The 24,177-nt window shown below is 35.1% G+C and overlaps 1 protein-coding gene across 3 annotated transcripts; it reads left to right on the top strand.

The window, feature by feature from the left end:
* The first annotated feature begins 1,379 nt into the window (after positions 1-1,379).
* Positions 1,380-24,177, top strand: LOC134847549 (uncharacterized). Of its 3 annotated transcripts, XR_010162857.1 has the most exons (4): positions 1,380-3,851; positions 10,994-13,294; positions 22,539-22,859; positions 23,003-24,177. XR_010162857.1 is itself a non-coding variant. In XM_063864616.1 (2 exons), the coding sequence occupies exons 1-2, from the start codon at positions 13,139-13,141 to the stop codon at positions 24,053-24,055; spliced, it is 1,209 nt and encodes a 402-aa protein (XP_063720686.1). In that variant the 5' UTR covers positions 12,977-13,138; the 3' UTR covers positions 24,056-24,177. The 3 variants fall into 3 exon arrangements, 1 of the variants encoding a protein (XP_063720686.1); XR_010162856.1 differs by lacking the exon at positions 22,539-22,859; XM_063864616.1 differs by lacking the exons at positions 1,380-3,851; positions 22,539-22,859 and having other exon boundaries at positions 12,977-13,294.

The following is a 24,177-nucleotide window of genomic DNA, read 5'->3' as shown; positions in this document are numbered from 1 at the left end:
CTTTAGTTGAAAAAATTTTCGGAAAATTTTGCTACCTGTATCCCTCCGGATTGATGAATCCACCAAATCAAACACGTTAAGTTCGATTTTTCTGCAACCCGGAAGGTTTTCGGGAAGCGGGTTTTAAAACTTGTAGATTCACTAGTGGACGTTGTCCGAACAACTATTTTTACTGTTCTAACTCAAAAATTTCTAAAAAAATTTTCTGAATTTATATTGTTTCGTTTTCTCAAAAATCACGAAAATTCGGTTTTTGGTTCCAAAATAGTTCCAACCACTTCCGAACTAAACTTAACCGGTTCTATCTATTATGGTAGTGCAGTTACGATGTAACACACTACTGCAGCGCTTTTTCAAAATTTATCGATCTCTCAAAAATCGCGACTTGTGGGAGGATCAAAATATCGCTATTTTGACCCTAAAAACCGGTCTGCTTTCTGTGTTTTTCACCGAAAAACGATATAGGAGTATTAATATAGGCTATATAAGTAATGATATTATTAATACTATACACCTCCGGGTTTGTTCAATATCCGAATTAGGGTGCTTAACTCGGATATTCGCAGTTCGGTGAAGGGTCACTACAGTGCAGCACTGTCGAGCCCCCCACATATTACTATCTTACTTTTTGTACCAAAAGGGATACAAAACTTGTTAACGATACACAGCAGTAGATTGTTGTTTTGTTGTCGTTGAGCCCCTTCTTGATGCTCCTTGTACTGCTTGCCGGATCAGTCTTCTCCCAAGACACCTCCGGATTGAGCGCAAATCAGCTGACCCTTCCAGATTGAACGCAATTTATCATTAACGTGCTTAAATGCTCAAATAACCCTACAGTACAAGCCTCACAAGCGGGCTACAAAATTGATCGTAACGATCCTGACTGATATAAATGCCTGTAACACCAATATATCTATCAACAACAAACGGCAGGGTCGGATCACATATTGTCTGGGGGGATGATTTCTACTGATTTTTTACTTTTTTATTGTTTTTGGTTTTTTCGGTTATTTTTTCATGTTTTTTGTTTTTCTTGGGTAATATACTACTTTTTGTTTGGTTTTATATATATCTTCAAGTGTTTTTGGTCACAAACCTCTGAGGGAACGACGGGACCGCGATCCCCCCACCCTTCCTGGTTCTTGAATTTTCGGTCTTAACTAGGTTAAAAAGCTATTCACGGTAATCCGGAAGGCTTCCGCGTTCCGAACTACCCTTCCGCCCCGGCGGTTTAGGCCTACTATTAAGGGCGTTATTGTGAGCATCCGTTAAAGGTTCTGCCGGTCATGATGTTAAAAAAGAGTAACACCCAGGAGCGCCATAAAAGCCATCTATGTAACATTCGCCCGGAAGATACATATCGACGGAAAATAAAACTAAGTCCTAAGACGACTGGCTAACGTCTAAACAGAGCTTTACATGTTTTTAACCGTCTCTACCAAGCCAGTACTTTCGGTGGTCTTTCTAACATCGGAACGACAAAAACGTTACTGCTTTCGGCTTCGGTCAAAACACTCAAATTAACTTAATTACATGCAGAAATAGTGAGCTCAGGGCTGGGTCTCAGTATCCCCAGACCACGAGGTATCTCCTAAAATCAGGGCTACTACTATTTTTTGAATTATTATTGTTTTTGATCAGTAGATAAAAATCATCATCTCCATCGAAGATGGATCAACCCTTTCCCCCAACTCCTAGCTTCTCATCTTAGCAAAATGAATTTAGATGTCAATTAAATTCAACTCAGGACATGCAGGGAAGCTAAAAGTTTATATAAGTTAATGAAAGTTCCAGTCCCGAGACACCTCCGGATTCCTGAATCCGGGGAATTAAGGCTCTCATATTCCTTTCGGAAGGCTGGTTTTCCACCCTTCACTGTTGTTCGCAACGGCCTTGCAACTATTGTAGCGACACAATAGTTGCAACTCGGAGCGGTCTCTGCTACTTCTGCAATTAGTCGTTGTTTTTCAAGCACAATTCTCATTGTTCACGCTATCGCAACTAATGTTGTTGTGTTTTTCTTCCGGTTTTCTGCCAAAATGGCCGTTTCTGACGTTTTTCAGAAATATGACGTCATACTTCGAATTTTTAAAATTTCAAAATACCAGAATATCTTGACCTTCACCGTTTGACCAATTGTCCCAATAACGTCGTTAATCGCTTAGAACCGTCAATTCGGAAGGTTAGCGGCTAATAATTCGAAATTGCCGAATCTGCATTTTCGTCCATTCTGGTCGAATGTCACAGACCGTCATTAGTTCCATGCAGTCATCTTCTTTGCAAAGTGCTGGAACTAGTGCCGGTCACGCCCTCGAAGTATCCGACGAGCAAAAGTTTTCTTAGCACCTTTCCGCGTGCGAAGAAGCTGGCATCTCGTTTGTGCCCCTCTCTGTCGAGGCCTTTGGCGGGTGGTCATCCATTGCCGCTAAAACCATTCATCGCATTGCTTCGATGGCAGCAGCGCGCTCTGCCTGTGCCGACCCCTGGTAAGATGCTTGTTATCTTATTCAACAGCTGTCAGTTGTCCCGCAAAAAGGGAACTCCACCCTCCTCCTGTCCCGGTACTGCTCAGTGTTTTTTCTGTTCTATGCAAATGTGGTAATTTTTTTTCTGTGTATCTGGCGTCCTTGTAAATTTGTTTCTGTTATTTTGTATGTATGGCGTTTTATAAGCCCGCGGGTAAACGCCAAGCGCCTGAATTCAACGCGAGTGTTATTTCAATGATGTCAAGAAAAACAGTTGAACTGGGTCCTAAAGGGTACGTATTTCATCCACGGCACTGCGTCAAAACAAGTATTTTTTCGGAATTGGAAAGAATTGAATTGAAATGTTCTATCCTCAATATGGTAAGTCTTAATTTGATGTTTTTATTCCAGAAATACTTGAGCAACTAATCTGAAAACCTGGACTAATCTTTATCATAAATTAACTGTATTGATGCGAAGGCTTTTATACAGTAATTGAAGTGTTCTTTCTTTTTCATAATAACGTTTGAGAAAAAGACTTAAAACGACCGACCGGTGCATGTTGAGTTAGTTAGTTGCGGTATTTGCCTAATTTAGTGTGATTTGGGATCTCTCATGGTTTTTACCGGGAGCCTTTTATCACACCTGTAACCATAATGATCGAATATCGATTAATACTGGTGTATGCCAATTTGCTAGAGGTGATCGATGAGAATGTTGTCTATGTGAACTAATGGCGTACACTGCTCAGTGGATTCATTTCCTTTTTGAAAAAAAGGTCGCACATCGTGATGGATATACTCTATACAAAGTTACTGGTTTTCGCCAATGCAGTAGCGTTTCGGGAATTGGAGATTGTGTCCAGAAAGCAACGATATGGCAGCGATACAGCAAGTTCTTGGAGTTTGAAAAACTGTTGAAAGATGTGTTTAAAAATAACGCTGTGTTGAATGATGCTCCGTTTCTAAAGAGGCCTGCAGCGTTTCGCCTCATTGCGAAAAACGAAGTGAATGAGCGAATGCGCAGTTTGGAAACCTTATTCGATTTTATTTCCTCAGTTCAATCACTCGACCTAACAAATCTTCTCGACAAGTTTTTCAACTTCGAAGTGTCACAAGACAATATTTCTGATGAAAATGATTTATCTCAAAGTTCTAGATCAATTGATAGTTTATCCAGCGTGCCAGAGATGCATCATGCTCCCGAAATTGTAATCGATGAGTCCATCTCAAATGAAAAGAAAAATTTGCCTGAACTCGGTGATCATGTTTATGGAAAAACCGTTTCCGGATCTTTGTACGACCGAAGAAACCGCGGAAACAACCTGCAAACTGCATCGCTGGACAATCTATCAAGTGAAACACTTAGCAGTTCTACATCACCTAAGTATGTTAGATTTCAAGTATGCCAGTTTTTTTTAAAGGAACCGGAATCAAAATCCCACCAATCTGCTGGAATTTCACTAAAATTTTTTTCTCTACACTGCAAATGCCAGTTTTTTCCTTAACATTCACTTTCATTGCTTCACCTGATTTCGGATTATTCAAGTCAACATAGATATCTATGTTTGCTCGATGTTTTAAGCAGTTGAAGGTAGTCTCCATATAGAATTGAACTAATTGTTTGCTCTTTCGCAAATCAAAAGTTTTTCTCATCTTTTTTTACACCAGCAAGCTTTGTGTTATTTTTGAGTCCATTTTCCTCCGATTTAAGTTGCCTAAAATAGCGCTCATTTTGGTGGTAATTTTGTAGCATAGGATTGGCGGTTTAAAAGCATGTGTTCTCCGCTTAATCAGTGGTCAGTCTTTGGGTTCTCTAAGCAGTTGTGTGTGTAGTACAGTTGACTTGAATGCTTGAGGCCCATGGTTCGATTCTGTAGAGGGCGTTTTTTTTTCTTCAAAACTTGATTTAATTTTTTTGTTTTATCTTTTTAAGGCTACTTGTTTTGCGGTAAACAGCTTCGCCTCTGTTTAAACAAAGAATTTCTTATAAAAGTTTTGTCTCGTTTTCCTTTAAAGCTTATGAGAGTTATATATTTAAGCATTTTGTGCAAGAAAGATTGATGTTATTCTCAATTCTCGTTCAAATTGTCTCTAATTGAATGGGAATCGTCTGGCCATGCCTAAGCCAGTTTGAGATGTCTATGTATCAGTCGTTCACTCAAGTCACACATGAGATTGAGAAAAATAGGCCCTATAGCCATTGAGTAAAGGGCCAGGGACACTTTAGCTTGTGATTTTGTACCTCAATCAGCAGTCGGAGCTAATTCACGGTTCGCTTATGACATGAAGTTAAGGATCGCTAACGCTCAAAGGCCACAACCAAAATACCCCCCATTCTAGATAGGAATAAGTACGCCCCCATTTAAGTTTTCAATTAAAAACTTGGGTACCTTCGGGGTTGCAACTTTGGCTTTCAATTCTTGTGCTCACTTCCTTTTTTGTCTGCGAGATAAAACGTTTTTTTACGATTTTTTTCAATATTTTTTCAAATTAACAATTTTTCCAAATATAAAAAATGATATATGTTCAACCCTATAATTGGGTTTTGTCTGATGCTCTCAGAGATTGCCAGTTGGCCTTCAAAATTAACTGCTCAAATCATTGTGGTTTTCGGTGTGTTGCGTTTTATAATGGTTTTCTCAGTTTTGAAAATTTTGATTTAAAAAAAACAACAGAATGAAATTCTCTACCCTCTTTACATTCAGGTTGTAAATCTGGCCTTGAAATTTTGTAGTTTAAATCTTTTTGCTATCGAGATTTGGCGTTTTTTATGATCTCAATTTTATAAAAAAGACTTCGATTTAAAATAACAAACAAAACTTGAAATTCGAAACCCTACGATTGGGAGATGTCGGGGTGCACTGCATATCTGGCCTTCAAGTACTACTACTTGAATCCTTTTTTTCCGAGATATTTCGTTAATAATTTTTTTGAATTTTTTTTGATATAAAGTAATAAACGAAACTTGATATTCTCAGTGGTTGAGTGTTGCTTGGTACACTGCAAATCTGACCGCCTTTTGCTTTTTGAGATATGGCGTTTTCTTTAATGATTTCTTAAATGTATTTTTTAAAAAAAAATACCTTAGAAACCTGACAAAACTCGCAAAACTCTGGTGGCGTGCAGCCAATGTACACTCAGGGTTCCAAATCTGGCCTCCAAATAAAAATGCTGAAATCCTTTGGTTCCCGAGATACGGAATTTTTTATTTTATATTTTTTTTCTAATAAAGTTTAGATTGAGAGCCACTAACAAAACATGAACTCCTCTGTTTTTTTTTTGTGGTGCACTGCTGGAATACACTCAGGTGTTGCTAATATGGCCTCAACTGCTGAAATCTTTTTGGTATCCGAGATCTGGAGAAAGTTTTTCAAAGTTGTTTTCCTTCATTTGTCAAAAACTCAGATTCAAAGATCCTTTCAAAGCATGGTGGGGTGCTGCCAGTTTACACTTAGGGATTGCAAATCTGGCCTCCAAATATTTCTGATCAAATCTACTTGGTTTCTGAGATTTGCGTTTTTTATAAATTTCATTGGTGTTTCAAAAAAATAACAAAAGTTGAAATTTTCCACCCTAGGTTGTGGTGCTGTCAGAGTACTCAATGCGGTTGCACTATTGGATTTCCCAGTTTTTATTCTGGGAGGTATGATACTTTAATCAATTTTTTCAAAGTTTTCCCCAAACAAAAAAAATGTTCAAAAAAAATTGATGTTAGAACTTCAATCTTTTTCAAAAATATGAAAAAGCAGCTGTATGCTGTCGACCTGTTTAAAGGGTATTTAAAAAAGTATTCAGAGACCTGATGAAACTTAGTAGTTTTAGAAAATAAGTCACTTTGGTGAAAAAACTAAGTTGACTTTGTAAATGGTTCACTACAAGAAGAAAACATTGATGGATTGGCCGATTGCATTAAATTGACGATTGCATTAAATTGACGATTGCAATAAATTGACGATTGCATTAAATATCGTTGTTTTTGTATTTAATTTCTTTAAAAACTCTATAGTCTCTGTAGTACTTTTTAAAAAAAGAGATGTGAACTGATTTTCAATGAAGAGCTGTTTAAGAGTAATGAACGTAGTGAAGACTCTTATATGGGTCTTGCTGATTTTTTGTTTGTTTATTTTTATGCTGTTTTTTTTTTCATTAATTTTGCAGTTTGGGTGTCTGAGTTTCCAAAGAAAGCATTGAAAGTTTCTTGTCTTGTTTATTGCTCCCTTTATTGTCTTTTTATTTATGAGAAAGTTAAGCTATTTGGTTTTTCGGAAACATCAAAAAAGTTAAACTTCCGATTTACTTTTTCTTGATAAGTTTATCATTAAGATTCTTTGTACTGTTTAATCTGCTGAGTTTATGACTCATTATCGAGCTTCTCCGCGTTTAGTGTCTTTCAGCTAGTACGGCGTTTTTTAAAGAAAAAGTTATTATAGTATTCAAAATGTGAAACGAAGCTTTCTGCAGCAATTTTTTTCTTCAATATTTTCATTGGAAAGAATTTGTTTTCACAAAAATTTTTGTGATTTATTTCTTTTCTATGGCTTTACAATTGTTGCAATGAATTTTTAATAAAGCCTCGCAGCCATTTAATCTTTTCTAAATAAAGAAGTACTCAATGGTTTGTTACTTTCCTCTTTAACAAACGGCTATTCAGTGATTTGTATTTTGTTGTCATGTAGTTTTTGTTAAGTTTTCCAGTGATTTTTTATTCGTTTTGCAGTGATGTGTTTTCGTTTTAGATGAAGCTTTAGAGCGATTTCTTCCCTATTTTTAACTGTATAAGTTTTGCAATAATTTTGTTCTTTTTGATTTTGTTCCAATGCGCAGCAAGTGTTGGTTGATAGCGTTATCATTCTGATCCTTTGTGTTTTTGAATTGGCCTCATCAAAAAATTTTTCTGAAAATTGCAAAAGAACACACCCGGTGGTATTTTTTTCACTTCAGAGAAAAAAAACATTTTGCTAATTTTGACTTGTCATCTCATGCTTATGCTATGTTTTGTTAAATTAGCGTCTATTCTCAGACCTTTCGAAGGCTTGCCACCCGATGCTTGCAGCGGATATTAGATATAAATAAAATATTCTAAAGTGTTTTTCTTAGAATGGTCATAACTAATTTTTTTCCGAAAATAAAAGAAAAATAATGGTTGTTTTTCCAAAACTTGAATCACACAGTAAAATAAGTAAGCACTCGAATATTAAGATATCATAAAAAAGATGATCAATCAAACCTAGATAAAGACTCAATTTGTCTTTATCCAGGTTTGATTGATCTTTTTTTTATAATATCTTAATATTCGAGTGCTTACTTATTTTGCTGCATGATTCAAGTTTTGAAAAACAACCATTATTTTTCTTTTATTTTCGGAGAAAAAACACTTTTGAAAATTCTTTATATCTTCGAATCTTGATTGATTTTTTTCTTAACATCATCTGTATCGCCGAAGCAGTTTTTTCTCGGACATCCTTTTGACCATTACAATTAAAGCCCTGTACTTCTTTCATTTTCAAAAGTTTTTTTCCTGAAAAAAATATGAAATTTATATTGCACTGTCTTTTTGAGTTTACATAGTGTCTAAGTCACTATTGTAACTTGTATTCAAGCTTTGTTCGCTTAAACAGTAGTATCTTTCGAACTCGGGAGATATAAATGTGATTTTTTGACAAAAAATAGGGTGTTTCATTGAGCTTTTTTTAAACTTTTATAATTTTTTTCCGTATATTTAACATCCTGTCAACAGTATTTTGCGCTCTTCAAGGTTTTTGCCCTAAGCTTCTGGTTAGAGCTTCTTTTGATTGCAAAGCAGTTTTATTCCAATCAACGAAATCATAATCTATGATGAAATTCATTTCCTTCTTAAATTTTTAATGCAGAAAATTCGCTGAAACACTTGTTTCATGTAAAAATTCTCCAGGAGATTCACGAAGTAATCGGATTCATGTTGTCAAATTGACATGCTATCAAAGTTTTCTTTAGGCTGTCTACAATCAAAATTTTCAGATAAATAAGCCGTTAAGTGAACAAGTTAATCGATAGAGCCGGCTACGAGCACTTACGACTTGCGAACTTTGGGTCAAAATTAAGTTTATAACAGTTTTTTTTGCAGAAATTTGGTTTTTGTTGTAGCATTTTCAAATGTTTGATTGTTAGCATGGTCACAAAATGGAGGGATACTACAGAAGGTGTTCATCACCAGATAATAGGTAATCTGATTTTTAAATGATCAACAAGCATTTTTTATTTTTCTTTAAATTTTGTTACAAAATTTTAAGCCATTTTATATATTGAGTTGAACAGCTTGTAAAACAATTTTCACAATTGATGCTACAAAAAAGAAAAATATCTGGGTTTCTTTCGTGGGGAGACTAATGAAGGTTGCAATTAACGTTATCGAATCGGAATATAGTTTTTGTTTTCAGGTTTAGAACTTGTTTAGTAAAAGCAGCTGAATCACTTATGATGCTGCTGAAAGGCTCTAATTCATGAAAATTCAATTTTAACTACTGGGTACTGGTTACTACTGGTAGATGCTATATCACGAAATCGCATGTATACTTACAAAGTTACGATAATTGTTTTCTGCTGATGATTGTTCGGCTTCATGGTGGTCGACTTAAGCTCTGTCGCTTTAGTTTCCAAATTATGCAGTCCTTTCTGCTTACGATACTAATATAGCTATCATGGATCCTCTGTGGACGTTACGTGCAGTTTTTTCGATATGTTTTTGACGAAATTTTTGGCTGAATTTCAGTTTATTGGCTGTCGGCTTATTTGCCTGTTTTTCCCCTTATAATATCCGTCCTTTTTTTATAGATCAATAAGACACTGACATCAATTTTAGACCACCCACAGTCACAGTTAGCCCACTAAGATATATACTAATAGTAGATATTTTTTGTTTATTTTTTTTTTCGTTTTTCTTCCTTCGTCAATTAGAAGTTCTGTTTGCTATTTTTTGTATTTTATGAGCGTCATGGTGGTTTCATCGTATCGTTGTTGTGTTGCAAGTGGTGCAAAGTTCAGCTTTGCCTCTGTGTAAATTTTGACTTTGAGTTTATTTAGCTCAATTTCGGACATTCTTTCTTTTCCGCCAACGGGCGTCTACACAAGTCTTGTCGGCTTTTTGAGAATTTCAATGCAAAATTTTTTTCAATGCTGAATTAATGTTGGTAGCGTATGGTTTTTCCGATGTGATTTCCCTTAAACTGAGTTTCAATAATCCTTGAATACCAAGTTTTTCAATATGAAGAAGGACACTTAATTTTTGTTAATTTTAAAAGCTTTTATTCAATCAATTTCGGTTTCTTCTTTAAGTTTTGGTTTCAAAATAGTGTTTGTGTTTTGGTGGGAAATTAGATTATCTAGGAATATCTACTGTTGGTTGTATTTTAGGAAGTTGTGTACATTATCGTTAACGTTTTTTCGCAATTGTTTTTTCTATTCTTGCGATTAGCAAGCGTAGTCATATCGGATAAAAGCATTTTTTTCGGGCTATTATCACGGGTATGTATAATCACTTGAATCCGTTGGCATGACTTTATGATGGAATGACTGTTCCTACCGATAGTTATGAGCATGTTTGCTTTCAGATAGCCTTACAATTTTTGCTGTTTACTCGTTTTAAGGTTGCCTCGGCCTAATTATTTTGGGCTCATGATATTATGGTTGCCATATCTGTTTAGTTGCTAAGTAACGTGTCGCTTGAAGGATCAAATAATTTTAAAATTGATTAAAAATTTGGCTTCCGAAGGGAGTGAAGTTTTTTATAGCTCAAAACTGTTTGCATTAGGCGCAACAGTCGTCTACCCAAGTTGTGTCTTTTCATTTACCGCTTGATTAGTTTTGTTTCTCAAAATTAGTTTGAGATGTGCATTTGTGTTTCTCGGCATTTTCTTCAATTTGAACCGCATTCGAGACAAACTTATATATCGGCTTAGTGCCTTTCGTACTATTTTTTCCGGCAAACTCCAATGCTTTTTTTTACTGTATCGCACGTGCTCTAGTGTAAAAGCAAAGACATGACATTATTTTGTGTTTCAAAAAATATTTCATTGAATATGAAACCACAGTCTCAATATTATATTGTCAACATTCAGATTTTTTTAAAATCCCTTAGTCTAGATAGCAGGAAAAAGTTGGAACTACATTTCGCAATTAATTTTTTCCCGATAGCCGCCTTGCACAGTTTTGATTTATGATTTGAGCTATTTTGCATGTTTAGTAGCTGTTTTTACTTCGTTTTGGTCAGGTTAGTTATCTAATCGATAAATAGTTGAAGAGTTTTTGCAGTTTGCTTTCTTTCGAGTCTAAAACTTTATCAATTAAGAAATTCAAACGAACACTTCTTGAGATTACTAATTGTCGATCCTTATTTGAACTCTAGTTCCGTATGCATTTAGTTCCGAAACTTGAGTCATTTTTAACGCGATTTTAACACTGTCACTGGATTCGCAGTTCATATAGAAACAAATTTTGCTTGCACGTGATTTTCAGTTTTGCTGAATCAATTTTAAAGTAAATTTGTTTTAGCTCATCTTACAGCGACCTGTCATCAGAAACATCCTCTCTTAGCACTGGAGTTGAAAGCATAGATTCGCCAGAATACTTGAATTGTTCTTCCTTTTTATTTGCGAACAAAGTTCTTGTCCGAGATTGGCTCCAAGCTGCTTTGGTTGAGGCTAATTCTTTAAAACAAGCAACTAGCCTTAAGAGCTCATCTGGTTCTGCGATTGATCTTCTGAGAAATGACTGCCTTGAACCCTTAGATGCGAACGCTTTTTACCCTAAGAGTTCTTATCTAGCCCAGGCTGGACATTACATTAAGGTTGCTAATGAATATGAAAGTTGCGGAGAGTTGGAAAATGCGTTTTATGCGTACAAAAGTTGCATTGAGATTCTGCTCATAGGCGTGGCAACTGAAAAGGATCCTGATAAACGTGCTTGTGTTAGTGACAAGGTTACAGAATACATAACTGTTGCCTCTCAAATTCTGCTAAACTCTCTTTTACCATTGTACAATGAAGATGGAGGTTTGTGGCGTGAACACTTAATCAGTTCAAACCCCAATTTTGATCACCTTAAACGACCCCTAAGTGAACTTAATTCGTACCGTGTTTTCAAAATTCTAAATCAAAGTGTTGTAGTTTTTGATGACCTGGGTGCTAAATATATACTCCGTGTCATACCAAAATGTGCCAATAGGTCATTCAGATTCGACAAATGTCCGCCGCAGCTTGATCTGATGTCAAATATTTGCAGTGTATACGAATTAGAAAATGTTTGGGTATTTTGTCTCGAGTATATAATGGGCGAATTGTTAATAACCAGAATGCAGCCCGATCACGGAATCTCACTTGTTGAAACTCCAGAAAATCTGGACAATGGCTTGATGTTTGTGCCGAATGAAACTGAACTAGAAAATGGCGCTGAGAAAAAGCAAACTGAAAGTATCAATCGAGTCAGTGCATCAAATACAATAACGGAATTGCAAAATGACAACTCAAATTTGACTAACTCGTGTGAAAAACGAGAGAAGTCGTTAGCCGAGCTACTGTTTTCCGAAGCGGATTCGGACAACTCTGATTTTGCTCTGACGCTAACTGAAAATGATCTTCGGGAAGCAACGTCACCAAAATGCCAACGTTATAAACGTGACGAAGTTTCAACGGCTAACTTTATTGCTGCTTTTGTAAAGTTCAATGCTACAAGCGCCCAACCAACTATAAGAAAACAGTCCTCAAAAATTGGAAAAGCTCCGCTAAAAGTCGTTCAAAAGTGGATAACTCAAATGTTGCAATGTTTAAACGAATTGCATTCTTTGGAAGTTTTTTGGGGTTGTATTACTCCGCGCGATATTTTCCTCCATCGAAACGGTAATATCAAGTTCAAGCACTGTCTAACTTGGTTGAACGATTCAAAATCTATAGATGAATGGCTTTTAGACCCTTACTGTGTTAGTTTTATCGCTCCAGAATTGTTGGAAGATTTCATGTTTATGGTTCCTAATTCGCAAAGTGATCTTTGGAGTTTAGGAGCTGTCATTTATACGTTGATTACCGGTCGCTTTTTTGCAGCTGATTTTCCAAGCTATTTATTAGAGGAGGAAGAAATTATGGATTTACCCGGAGAATTCAATTGCGCTGGGCTTCAAAATCTATTACGATACCTTTTACAGAGAAGGCCTGATTTACGTTTAACTTTCGAAGAAGCTATAAGTGATCCCTTTTTAAATAGTTTTCATTTCCCAGAAATTTAAAAATGAAATTCTTGTCTGTAAATACAGATTTATTCCTTAATTTTCAATTTTATTGTCTTGATATCTTTTATAGGTTGTATATTGTGTATGAATTTTCTGAGCCGTAATGTAAATTCTGATTTTTACAATATTGTAAAACGCAATTGTTCTTCTTTACTTGCATTTCATTTTTGCATATCAGATCTGGCTTACCTTAAATTTAACGCTTAACTGATTAGCTCACCTGTAATAGCTGTACCATTAGCGAAACAAACGTTGTTAATGCAACCACAACATGCATTTTCATGGTACTATAAAATCTACCCTAATTTCAGATGTAAATATGTAAATAAAATTTCACGCACACCAAAGCCAAATCGGTTTTGAATGAATCAGCTAAAGCTAAATCTTAACAATAGCTAGTAGGTTAATTTACAACAATGACGACGTTGAACAGACTGGAGAAACGTGAAAAGATGAGAAGTTTTTGGCAGAATAGTTTGTCGTCCTCGTGTCGTGACCTGAGTGACATTTGTGATTCAAATGGAGATGTGTCATCATCCTGTTGGGATTTGAATCAGTTTCAACAATTTGAAGTGAGTTAATCATTTTCGTTGTTCCAAGCTTTTTGGTTTAGATAACATGTATAAATTAGTGTAAATTCACGAAATGAAAAGACTTTTATTTAATTGTGTGTTTTTTCATGCAAAGTTGTCAAAATTCGATTATACTCGCGGTTTTTTGCTGTTTGACCTATGATCTCTTTTTAAGTTAAGTTCAAACTCATTTGCTACGCTTTTGATTCAAAAAACTGAAATTGATGTGGAAAAACATGAATAGTTGTAGTTTCCACAAGGGATTTTAGTTTTTAGCTTTCTCAGTGGATTGAAAAGTTCCCAATTGACCCAGTTTTCTCTAATTATGGGTTGGATTAAGGAAAAATGCGAAGATCATAAAAGATTCCTGGATTTCAAAGCGATTTAATGCGATGTACTTATCTAGAGCTGCTTTTTTGGTGGTTTGTGTTACTGTAAGTCCAAGTTATCGTGACACATATGCTAGGACCCAGTAGCGGATTTAAGGGGGTGGGGGTCCTTAGGAAATCGACCCTCTGCCGACCCAAAGGGTCCCACCGTTGTGCGATTTTGAGATATCCATTTTTGGCTGACGGGCTCTAAAATTTTTCCTTAAGGCGCCTTCGGCGTCAATATATAGTAATTTCGAGGAAGCGCGCGCCAAAAAATCGCTAATTTTTGGTTGAAGTTTTCCAAAAGGTGCTCAAAAACGCCTTCTTTGACCTGTTTTTTTGTTGTTGCAAAATTTGGCCGAAACTAGGTCTTTTAAGTGCTTTAGGTTCCTAGATCCGCCCCTGCGAAAATCCTACATCCGCCCCTGCTAGGACATAAAACTCCTATTTTTGAGGTCAGAGGTTCGATTCCGATACATAGAACTAATTTGAGTTTGAATTAGTGGCAATTTGATAGCAACTGCTGCGTTTTTAGATAGGTTAGTTAATTTCGAAGCTTCTTTGGCGCAGAAACGAGAACATGAAATTCTTAATCTCCAGGTCGGAGATTCGATGCCGGCTTAGCAGAAAATTTATTTTTCCGGGCTAATTTCCTCTTTTTTTAAATTTTTTTTTGCCAATTAAGAGTTACTGTTTGCTGTTTTTCTCTTCTGGTTCTAAAGTGCAGCTTCGCCTCTGTGAGGGATTTGGGCTTGAAGATATGGCAGTTTGTAGTTTTCCGGTTTGTAGATATTGCGGTTGAAATCCAGAAAAAAATTCCAATAATTCCATGCTAGCCCTCCATTTGCCTTTTGTGAATTGATTGATTTTTTACATTAGCGCGTCAGCTTAGTGTATTTTAAAGAACCTAACCTAAGTCGCATATAATGATGCCACTTTTGGGGGCTTCTTTTAAAGCTTTTTGATTGCGTGTGATTTGACATTCGAATAGCAAAAAGTTGATACAGTTGATGCTTTTTTAATCATCAAATGAACCGAAAAAAGCTATTTGTTTCAGAATTTTTCTAATTCAATATTTTTCTAACGCAATTTTTTGAGATGCATAATTTATAAATAATGGGGCTTTATGCTTTGCGATTTGTAATATGCACAATTAGTGTGGATGCCTTCAGTTTGTTAGATTCCAAACTGTTACTTGTAAAATTGTGTCTATTTGTATTTGGTACCGCTTTTGCTGAATCGCGTTGGCAATTTATCAGCATGTGTAGCTGGTTATGATTTTATTCGTGATTATGGTTTGTCGGTGGTTAAGAGTGACTGGCTGAGTGATTAGAGCGTGAGACTCAAAATCTCTTGATTGCAGTAGGTCGCAGATCGAATCCTAGAACTAGCCGAATTTTTGCTAATTCGAAGCTTTTTTTATTTTTTTCTTATTGCACTTTTTAGAGCTGCTTTTTTGTCGTGTTCCTGCTAAAGTTTGCGAAGCGAAGCTTCGCCTCTGTGTCAATTTCTTGATTTTCGGAGATATCTTTTCAGCTTTGAATACTGATTTTTTTATCCATGCTGCTGGATCTGCCAATTCATATCTTTTGTTCACTTGCCCAATTTCAGTGATGACTTCGTTGGTATCATCAAATAAAGAGAACAATGTTTTCAAGTATACCACTTCTTTGACTGTTTCACTGAATCATTCCAGCTGACTTGCTTAGTTTCTGAAAAAATTCAAATTGATATACTCGATGCTTTTTATGATAACTAATTGTTGTCTTGACATCGTACTCTTCTTCTGTATTGACTGCAAATTTAACACTCATTTTGCTTAATTTCAAGTTTATGTTGGCTTTATGCTGCTTGAAAGGTTTCGGCTGATGTTATATTGGTTTAGTAACCTCATTTTGCATCATTTGATCGACGTAATCGTTTCGTAGGTATGGTTGTGTTTGGGGATCCAGCAGCATGGTTGTGTTTGGGGCTAAAACTTAGACCCAATGTTTCAATCTTTTTCATGCACCATTTTTTTCAGCTTAATTAGAGTCGTCCTAAGCATTATTAAGAATAATGAACGTAGTGAAGACTCTTATATAGGTCTTGCTGATTTTTTTAAAAATTTTGTCACGCTCAATTTTCATTTTTCTCGGTCTGACTTGTAATTTTTTTATTAGTTCAGTGCATTGCCATTGTTAAAGGGAAGACAAACTCCACCATCGAACAGCAAAAGTGTAAAGGTCACGAAAAACATGATCGACTTCTGATTTCGAAAGTGGAATTTAATTATCAGATTTGCCAGCGAAATATAATATTTACCTGTAAATCCAGTTTTCTCAAATTGAGTTGATTTTAACAAAAAAAAGTTCATTTTAATTTGTTTTGCAGATTCAAAGAGCCCTAAAGCCATCTATTTTTTTCTTCGCAATTGAAAAGTTGAAGGCTCTTGAAAAACATTTTTTCAGTTTCCATGCGTTCATTACTGTTAGCTGGCTATATTTGAATTATAAGCCACTGTATTAGTTTTGGTTAGAAGCTAATTTAACAATGACACTTTTCTTCTTCTTTGTAAGTGTTGCTTTTCCCCAAAATGATTTTCCTTGGATGCTAAGCGGGACAAAGTTTTTGAAATATAAGTTTTTCATCATTTTTCAAATTATTTTGTTTACTCATGAGCTTTCGATTCATGGTTTTTTTAGCTAGCTCGCCATCCTATGTTATTGATGTGTCGCAGGTGTCGAGAGGCTCTGCTTCAACTCCGTGCATGATCTCGGTCTGAGTTGATAAAATAAACATACGGCGTAAAACTTATAAGAGTTCGAGTAAATATCAGTGTTAAATCTGTGGTTTCTAAGGCAAACAATTTGATCATAAAATTCATTGGCTTTCTCATTGAAAAGATTTTTGTCGTAAAACTTGAACGTGATAATGTTTTTAAACACGATAAAGTTCCTGTTTTGGGAATATTGCCGTTGCTTTCATCAAAGAGTTCTTTGGTGTGTTCGAAGTATATCAAAGTAGGTTTTGAACAACAAAAGTGTAAAGGTCACGAAAAACATGATCGACTTCTGATTTCGAAAGTGGAATTTAATTATCAGATTTCCCAGCGAAATATAATATTTACCTTTAAATCCAGTTTTCTCAAATTGAGTTGATTTTAACAAAAAAAAGTTCATTTTAATTTGTTTTGCAGATTCAAAGAGCCCTAAAGCCATCTATTTTTTTTCTTCGCAATTGAAAAGTTGAAGGCTCTTGAAAAACATTTTTTCAGTTTCCATGCGTTCATTACTGTTAGCTGGCTATATTTGAATTATAAGCCACTGTATTTGTTTTGGTTAGAAGCTACTTTAACAATGACACTTTTCTTCTTCTTTGTAAGTGTTGCTTTTCCCCAAAATGATTTTCCTTGGATGCTAAGCGGGACAAAGTTTTTGAAATATAAGTTTTTCATCATTTTTCAAATTATTTTGTTTACTCATGAGCTTTCGATTCATGGTTTTTTTAGCTAGCTCGCCATCCTATGTTATTGATGTGTAGCAGGTGTCGAGAGGCTCTGCTTCGACTCCGTGCATGATCTCGGTCTGAGTTGATAAAATAAACATACGGCGTAAAACTTATAAGAATTCGAGTAAATATCAGTGTTAAATCTGTGGTTTCTAAGGCAAACAATTTGATCATAAAATTCATTGGCTTTCTCATTGAAAAGATTTTTGTCGTAAAACTTGAACGTGATAATGTTTTTAAACACGATAAATTTCCTGTTTTGGGATTATTGCCGTTGCTTTCATCAAAGAGTTCTTTGGTGTGTTCGAAGTATATCAAAGTAGGTTTTGAACAGCAAAAGTGTAAAGGTCACGAAAAACATGATCGACTTCTGATTTCGAAAGTGGAATTTAATTATCAGATTTCCCAGCGAAATATAATATTTACCTGTAAATCCAGTTTTCTCAAATTGAGTTGATTTTAACAAAAAAAAGTTCATTTTAATTTGTTTTGCAGATTCAAAGAGCCCTAAAGCCATCTATTTTTTTCTTCGCAATTGAAAAGTTGAAGGCTCTTGAAAAACATTTTTTCAGTTTCCATGCGTTCATTACTGTTAGCTGGCTATATTTGAATTATAAGCCACTGTATTAGTTTTGGTTAGAAGCTAATTTAACAATGACACTTTTCTTCTTCTTTGTAAGTGTTGCTTTTCCCCAAAATGATTTTCCTTGGATGCTAAGCGGGACAAAGTTTTTGAAATATAAGTTTTTCATCATTTTTCAAATTATTTTGTTTACTCATGAGCTTTCGATTCATGGTTTTTTTAGCTAGCTCGCCATCCTATGTTATTGATGTGTCGCAGGTGTCGAGAGGCTCTGCTTCGACTCCGTGCATGATCTCGGTCTGAGTTGATAAAATAAACATACGGCGTAAAACTTATAAGAATTCGAGTAAATATCAGTGTTAAATCTGTGGTTTCTAAGGCAAACAATTTGATCATAAAATTCATTGGCTTTCTCATTGAAAAGATTTTTGTCGTAAAACTTGAACGTGATAATGTTTTTAAACACGATTAAGTTCCTGTTTTGGGAATATTGCCGTTGCTTTCATCAAAGAGTTCTTTGGTGTGTTCGAAGTATATCAAAGTAGGTTTTGAACAGCAAAAGTGTAAAGGTCACGAAAAACATGATCGACTTCTGATTTCGAAAGTGGAATTTAATTATCAGATTTCCCAGCGAAATATAATATTTACCTTTAAATCCAGTTTTCTCAAATTGAGTTGATTTTAACAAAAAAAAGTTCATTTTAATTTGTTTTGCAGATTCAAAGAGCCCTAAAGCCATCTATTTTTTTCTTCGCAATTGAAAAGTTGAAGGCTCTTGAAAAACATTTTTTCAGTTTCCATGCGTTCATTACTGTTAGCTGGCTATATTTGAATTATAAGCCACTGTATTTGTTTTGGTTAGAAGCTACTTTAACAATGACACTTTTCTTCTTCTTTGTAAGTGTTGCTTTTCCCCAAAATGATTTTCCTTGCATGCTAAGCGGGACAAAGTTTTTGAAATATAAGTTTTTCATCATTTTTCAAATTATTTTGTTTACTCATGAGCTTTCGATTCATGGTTTTTTTAGCTAGCTCGCCATCCTATGTTATTGATGTGTCGCAGGTTTCGAGAGGCTCTGCTTCGACTCCGTGCATGATCTCGGTCTGAGTTGATAAAATAAACATACGGCGTAAAACTTATAAGAATTCGAGTAAATATCAGTGTTAAATCTGTGGTTTCTAAGGCAAACAATTTGATCATAAAATTCATTGGCTTTCTCATTGAAAAGATTTTTGTCGTAAAACTTGAACGTGATAATGTTTTTAAACACGATAAAGTTCCTGTTTTGGGATTATTGCCGTTGCTTTCATCAAAGAGTTCTTTGGTGTGTTCGAAGTATATCAAAGTAGGTTTTGAACAGCAAAAGTGTAAAGGTCACGAAAAACATGATCGACTTCTGATTTCGAAAGTGGAATTTAATTATCAGATTTCCCAGCGAAATATAATATTTACCTTTAAATCCAGTTTTCTCAAATTGAGTTGATTTTAACAGAAAAAAGTTCATTTTAATTTGTTTTGCAGATTCAAAGAGCCCTAAAGCCATCTATTTTTTTCTTCGCAATTGAAAAGTTGAAGGCTCTTGAAAAACATTTTTTCAGTTTTCATGCGTTCATTACTGTTAGCTGGCTATATTTGAATTATAAGCCACTGTATTAGTTTTGGTTAGAAGCTAATTTAACAATGACACTTTTCTTCTTCTTTGTAAGTGTTGCTTTTCCCCAAAATGATTTTCCTTGGATGCTAAGCGGGACAAAGTTTTTGAAATATAAGTTTTTCATCATTTTTCAAATTATTTTGTTTACTCATGAGCTTTCGATTCATGGTTTTTTTAGCTAGCTCGCCATCCTATGTTATTGATGTGTCGCAGGTGTCGAGAAGCTCTGCTTCGACTCCGTGAATGATCTCGGTCTGAGTTTATAAAATAAATATACGGCGTAAAACTTATAAGAATTCGAGTAAATATCAATGTTAAATCTTTGGTTTCTAAGGCAAACAATTTGATCATAAAATACATTGGCTTTTTCATTGAAAAGATTTTTGTCGTAAGAAACTTGAACGTGATAATGTTTTTAAACACGATAAAGTTCCTGTTTTGGGAATATTGCCGTTGCTTTCATCAAAGAGTTCTTTGGTGTGTTCGAAGTATATCAAAGTAGGTTTTGCAATAATGCCGGAAAGCACAAAATGTTTTTTTTTCAGATATAGAACATTTTATCCAGTATCTATTTGTCTATCTATCTATGTATCTATCTATCTATCTATCTATCTATCTATCTATCTATCTATCTATCTATCTATCTCTCTATCTACATTTTTTAATTGGCGTTTCACTTGACTCATGTTTAAAAAGTTCGTTTGTTGACATGTTAAGAAAAATGCCAATATTTTACAGTTTAATTTGTTTTATTGAAATCAACTTTTTAAATTTCCGAAGTCATCTATTATTACAACTATAGATCTGTTGAAGCATGAATGCTTGAACTGCTTTTTTTTTTAAATTTTCGCGACACATGTTTTTAAAGCTTCTTGTTTAAGTGTTTACTGACAAAATTGAAATTCTCAACCCCATGGTGTTCTTCTATCAGGTTACACTCAGGGTTTGCAATTCAAGCCTCCAAATTTTACTGCCCAAATTTTTTTGGTTTCCGAGATACAACGGTTTTTTTTAAAATTTTTCTTCGATAACTCTCAGTCCTATGGTGGGGTGCTATCAAGGTACACATTGGAAATGCAAATATTTGCTCCAAATTCAACCGCTCAATTTTTTTTGATTTCCAAGACATAGCGTTTACTATGTTTTAAAAAAATCGAAACATTTAGTTTTAAAAAATTTGAACAGAACTTGTTATTCTCAGACCTATGGTGGGGTGCTCTCAGGGTACACTCAGGAAATGCAAATCTGGCCCCTAAATATATCTGCTCCAATTCTTTCGATTTTAGAGATGACGTTTATTATGATTTTTTCATTTTTTTTTTAATTTATCTTTAGGAAAACTAATAAAACATGCAATTCCTAACTCTATATGTTGGCGTTGTTATTGCGCACTCAAGGGTTGCAAATCTTGTCTTCAAATATTGTTGCTCAAAGCTTTTTCCGAGAGATAGTTTTTTCTTTTTTCAATTTAAAAAATTTAGATCTAAAGACAAACAAAACATGAAATACTCTACTTTAGGTGAAATACTGACAGGGTACACTCAGAGAGTGCCAATCCGGCGTACAAGTATAATTGATCAAATTATTTTGATTTTTGGGAGTTAGTTGTTTTGTTTTTCCATTGTTTTCTAAAATTTTATAGAGTAAGATATAAAAAAAAACATGAAGTTCTCTACCCCTTGGTGGGGTGCCGCCAGGGAACCCTCAGGAGTTACAAATCTGGCCTCTTTATATAACTGCTCAAATTCTTTTGGTTTCTGAGACATAGAGTTTTTGTTTTTCTATTTTGTTTTCAGAAAACGTAGGTTCAGATCATAAATAAAACTTGCATTTCTCAACCATAAGGTGGTGTGCTTATCCTTTTTGTTTCCGAAATAATTTTATGAATTGAAAATTTTTTTAGGGTATAAGAAGAAAACTTAGATTTTTCAACCATATTTGTGGTGCTGCTGGGGTATTCGTTGAGGTTGGAAATTTGCTTCTAATTGAACTTTTCAATTTTAGTTTCCGAATTAAGACAAATTTTTTTAAATTAACGCTTTCAAATTTTTCAGTTGACTTTCCAAAATAATCTGATTGATGTTACAACAATTGATTTTTTGAATATGAAAGAAGCCGCCATATGGTGTCAACCTTTTGATGGTTTTTTGCGTTAATTAGTTCTTATATCTGACGAAACTCAGCACTCTTAGAGATATGACCATTTGGGTGAAAAATAACTTGACTTCGTGAATCGTTCAATAAATGAATAAGAAAAACCTGATGAATGGGCCCGGTTTAATTTAACGATTGCATGAAATATTTTTTTTTGCGTATATTTTAGGAAGCTTTTCCATGTTTAACAATTTTTGAAGGCACTGGAGGTGCGATTCATCCGCTAGTATTAAAATATAATGTAAAATGATCGGGAGTTTGCTTTGTAATTAAAATTACGCAAGTTCGTGTTCATCATAGTTTGTGTTCCTTTATAAAGTTGTAATGAAGGCACTACCTTTCACCAGGCCAGAAAACTGAATAAAGGCTGTTTTTACCACTTTACTAGATAAATGTTGCATTTATGAAGCTTACTCGAAGTTATGAAGCTTACTCGGGGGAAGCCTTCTGTCACTAAGCGTTTCAGCATTTTTTTGCGCTTTCTCAGCAGAGCTGTTTGTTTTAGTGGCAAACACTGATTCACCCGCTCAATTCCTCTCGTGCTGATTGATAACCGTCTGTATGGTGAAAAGCTTGTTGGTATGGTAACAGTGAGCCGTAAACACTGTTTCACGCACACTATTGCACTATTTCTTTCGTGTTGAATGTAGGCGCAACGTCGCGAAGTGTTTACGAATTGCCGCTTGGTACGAAGTGTTAAACTAAATGAACTGTCGCGTTTCCTAAATACTACCAGTTGTCGCTTTCGTGGAGGTTTTGCATTGCCGTTCGAGAAAACCTAGAGGGGATGCTACTAGAAGGGCAAAATAACCCATTTAGCATTCCTAGTGTAGATTTTAGAATTAAGTTGGTTAAAAAATAGTTTGTGAAGTTTGTCCACATCGAATTTAACTTGATTCATTTAACTCAGTTATTTTTTATTGTCCATGTGAGTCAACCGTATATACCTTAAAGTATACAATTTATAATTTATTCCGCTGCTGCCATTTTAGATTCAAAAAGGTTTGTTTTCTTTTTTATTCTCTTACTCAGACTGTTTGCAGCGGTGTGTCTTTTATGCACACAACAAGCGAAGAGGTGTTTTCTACCTACCAATTATACCATTTCACTCTCCATATACTAAAGCATGCGGATTGTGTTTTAAAGACTGTTTGAAACTGCGTGTTTTTATATCGTTTTAAATTTTCTTCTTGATTAAGCTTGAATGAGCAGTGAATGGAGCTTGCTCAATTTATATTACTTTTGCGTGGTGTTATATTACAATGAAAGCAGAAGTTGAAAAGAAACTATTTTAAAAATCTGTACTTCTCACGGTAATTTCTTCAATTGAATTCGAATTTCCAAATTGAGAACTGAAAGTTTTCATTTTCTGAACGGAGTTATAGGCTAGTCTGTTTTTAATTATCGTGTTTCTTGCAGCATTTTAAAAATTATTTTACACCGACGATTTGTTTAGATTAAAAGTTCAGCTTGGTCTGTTCAACGAATTGCCAACTCGTTGATACGATCTTTGGAGGAATTGCCATCAAACGGGGATAGTCAAGGACATTTTGAATCAACTATGGAGGATGAAGAAATTGAAACGAAACCGATAAGGATCGAATGTATGCGTAAAAAATGGGATCAAGTTTTGCATTTCGCATTGAAAGAAAACGAATTACAGCAAAGACAAAATGAAATTTTCAAAGAAATGAAAAGTCGAAAGTCTGCTTCGCAATGGAATATTTCAAACTCAATTGTAGATGCAAATTGTAGTTTCGAAGATATTCCGCTCGAGCAAAGGCCGACGTGTGACCGAATTGAAGTGGTGCCGCAACACGATTTGGACGAAAAAATCCGAGTTCGAAGCCGAACATTGGAGTGGAATGAGCGAATCAATGCGATGAGTACTTCGTCCAAAGAAAGTTCACTTGATCGATCGCCAAGCAACGGTGTTTCAGGTGCAAATCTCAATGAGACAGAAAAGAAGCTGCAGGTGTTGAAGGATATAAAAGCAGATCGAATTAAAGAACAAGAAAGGATAAAGTATCAGAAATTGGCCGAAAGAAGACAAAATCGATCTCAAAAAGGTAGTTTGAGCGCTTTGATTATGCATTATTCGGGTAATGAGCCTCTCAATCAAGCTAGCCCAGCCAATGCGTCTACCCCTTTGAATGGTTTTAAAGATGGTGTTAAAAAACCACCTTCATTTTCAATTGTTAACGAAATTGGCCTTACCAATGCGCCGAAACATTCGAATGGTCATCAAGACGCAAGTCCAGAAGTATCGGAGAACCAAAATGGCTATAAGATGATGCAGTTTAAAGATGAAAGTCCAACGAATGCTTCTGCTCATGATTCAGAAATAAAGGAAGTTATTGAAATCAAGAAAGAATTAGTTGAAAGCACAACACCAACGCCTGTACCGGTGAAGACTAAAAAGAAAGCTCCGCCACCGCCCGTTGATGGAACCAATGGACCCAATGATCAAAATCAAGATAAAATGAAAACTTTAGAAGTAAAAATGTAAATACTTCAATTAATCGATCATTGGCTGAAATGAAATGTTCTGATATTTTTTACCCGTTCTTACATCTATACAATTTAGATAGATAACTCTATTTCAATTTTAATTTAAGATTTCTGTCGTAA

The sequence above is a fragment of the Symsagittifera roscoffensis genome, chromosome 6, assembly GCF_963678635.1.
Source record: "Symsagittifera roscoffensis chromosome 6, txSymRosc1.1, whole genome shotgun sequence".
NCBI classification, from domain to species: Eukaryota; Metazoa; Xenacoelomorpha; order Acoela; family Convolutidae; genus Symsagittifera; species Symsagittifera roscoffensis.
Note: the sequence above shows the minus strand (reverse complement) of the source record. Positions and strands in the feature narration are given on the sequence as shown.

Bases quoted from the DNA above. Each gene is read 5' to 3' on its own strand.
- LOC134847549 (XM_063864616.1), top strand. From the start codon at position 13,139: ATGACGACGTTGAACAGACTGGAGAAACGTGAAAAGATGAGAAGTTTT. The intron at 13,295-23,002 runs GTGAGTTAATCA...CGATTTGTTTAG, and splicing joins ATCAGTTTCAACAATTTGAA to ATTAAAAGTTCAGCTTGGTC.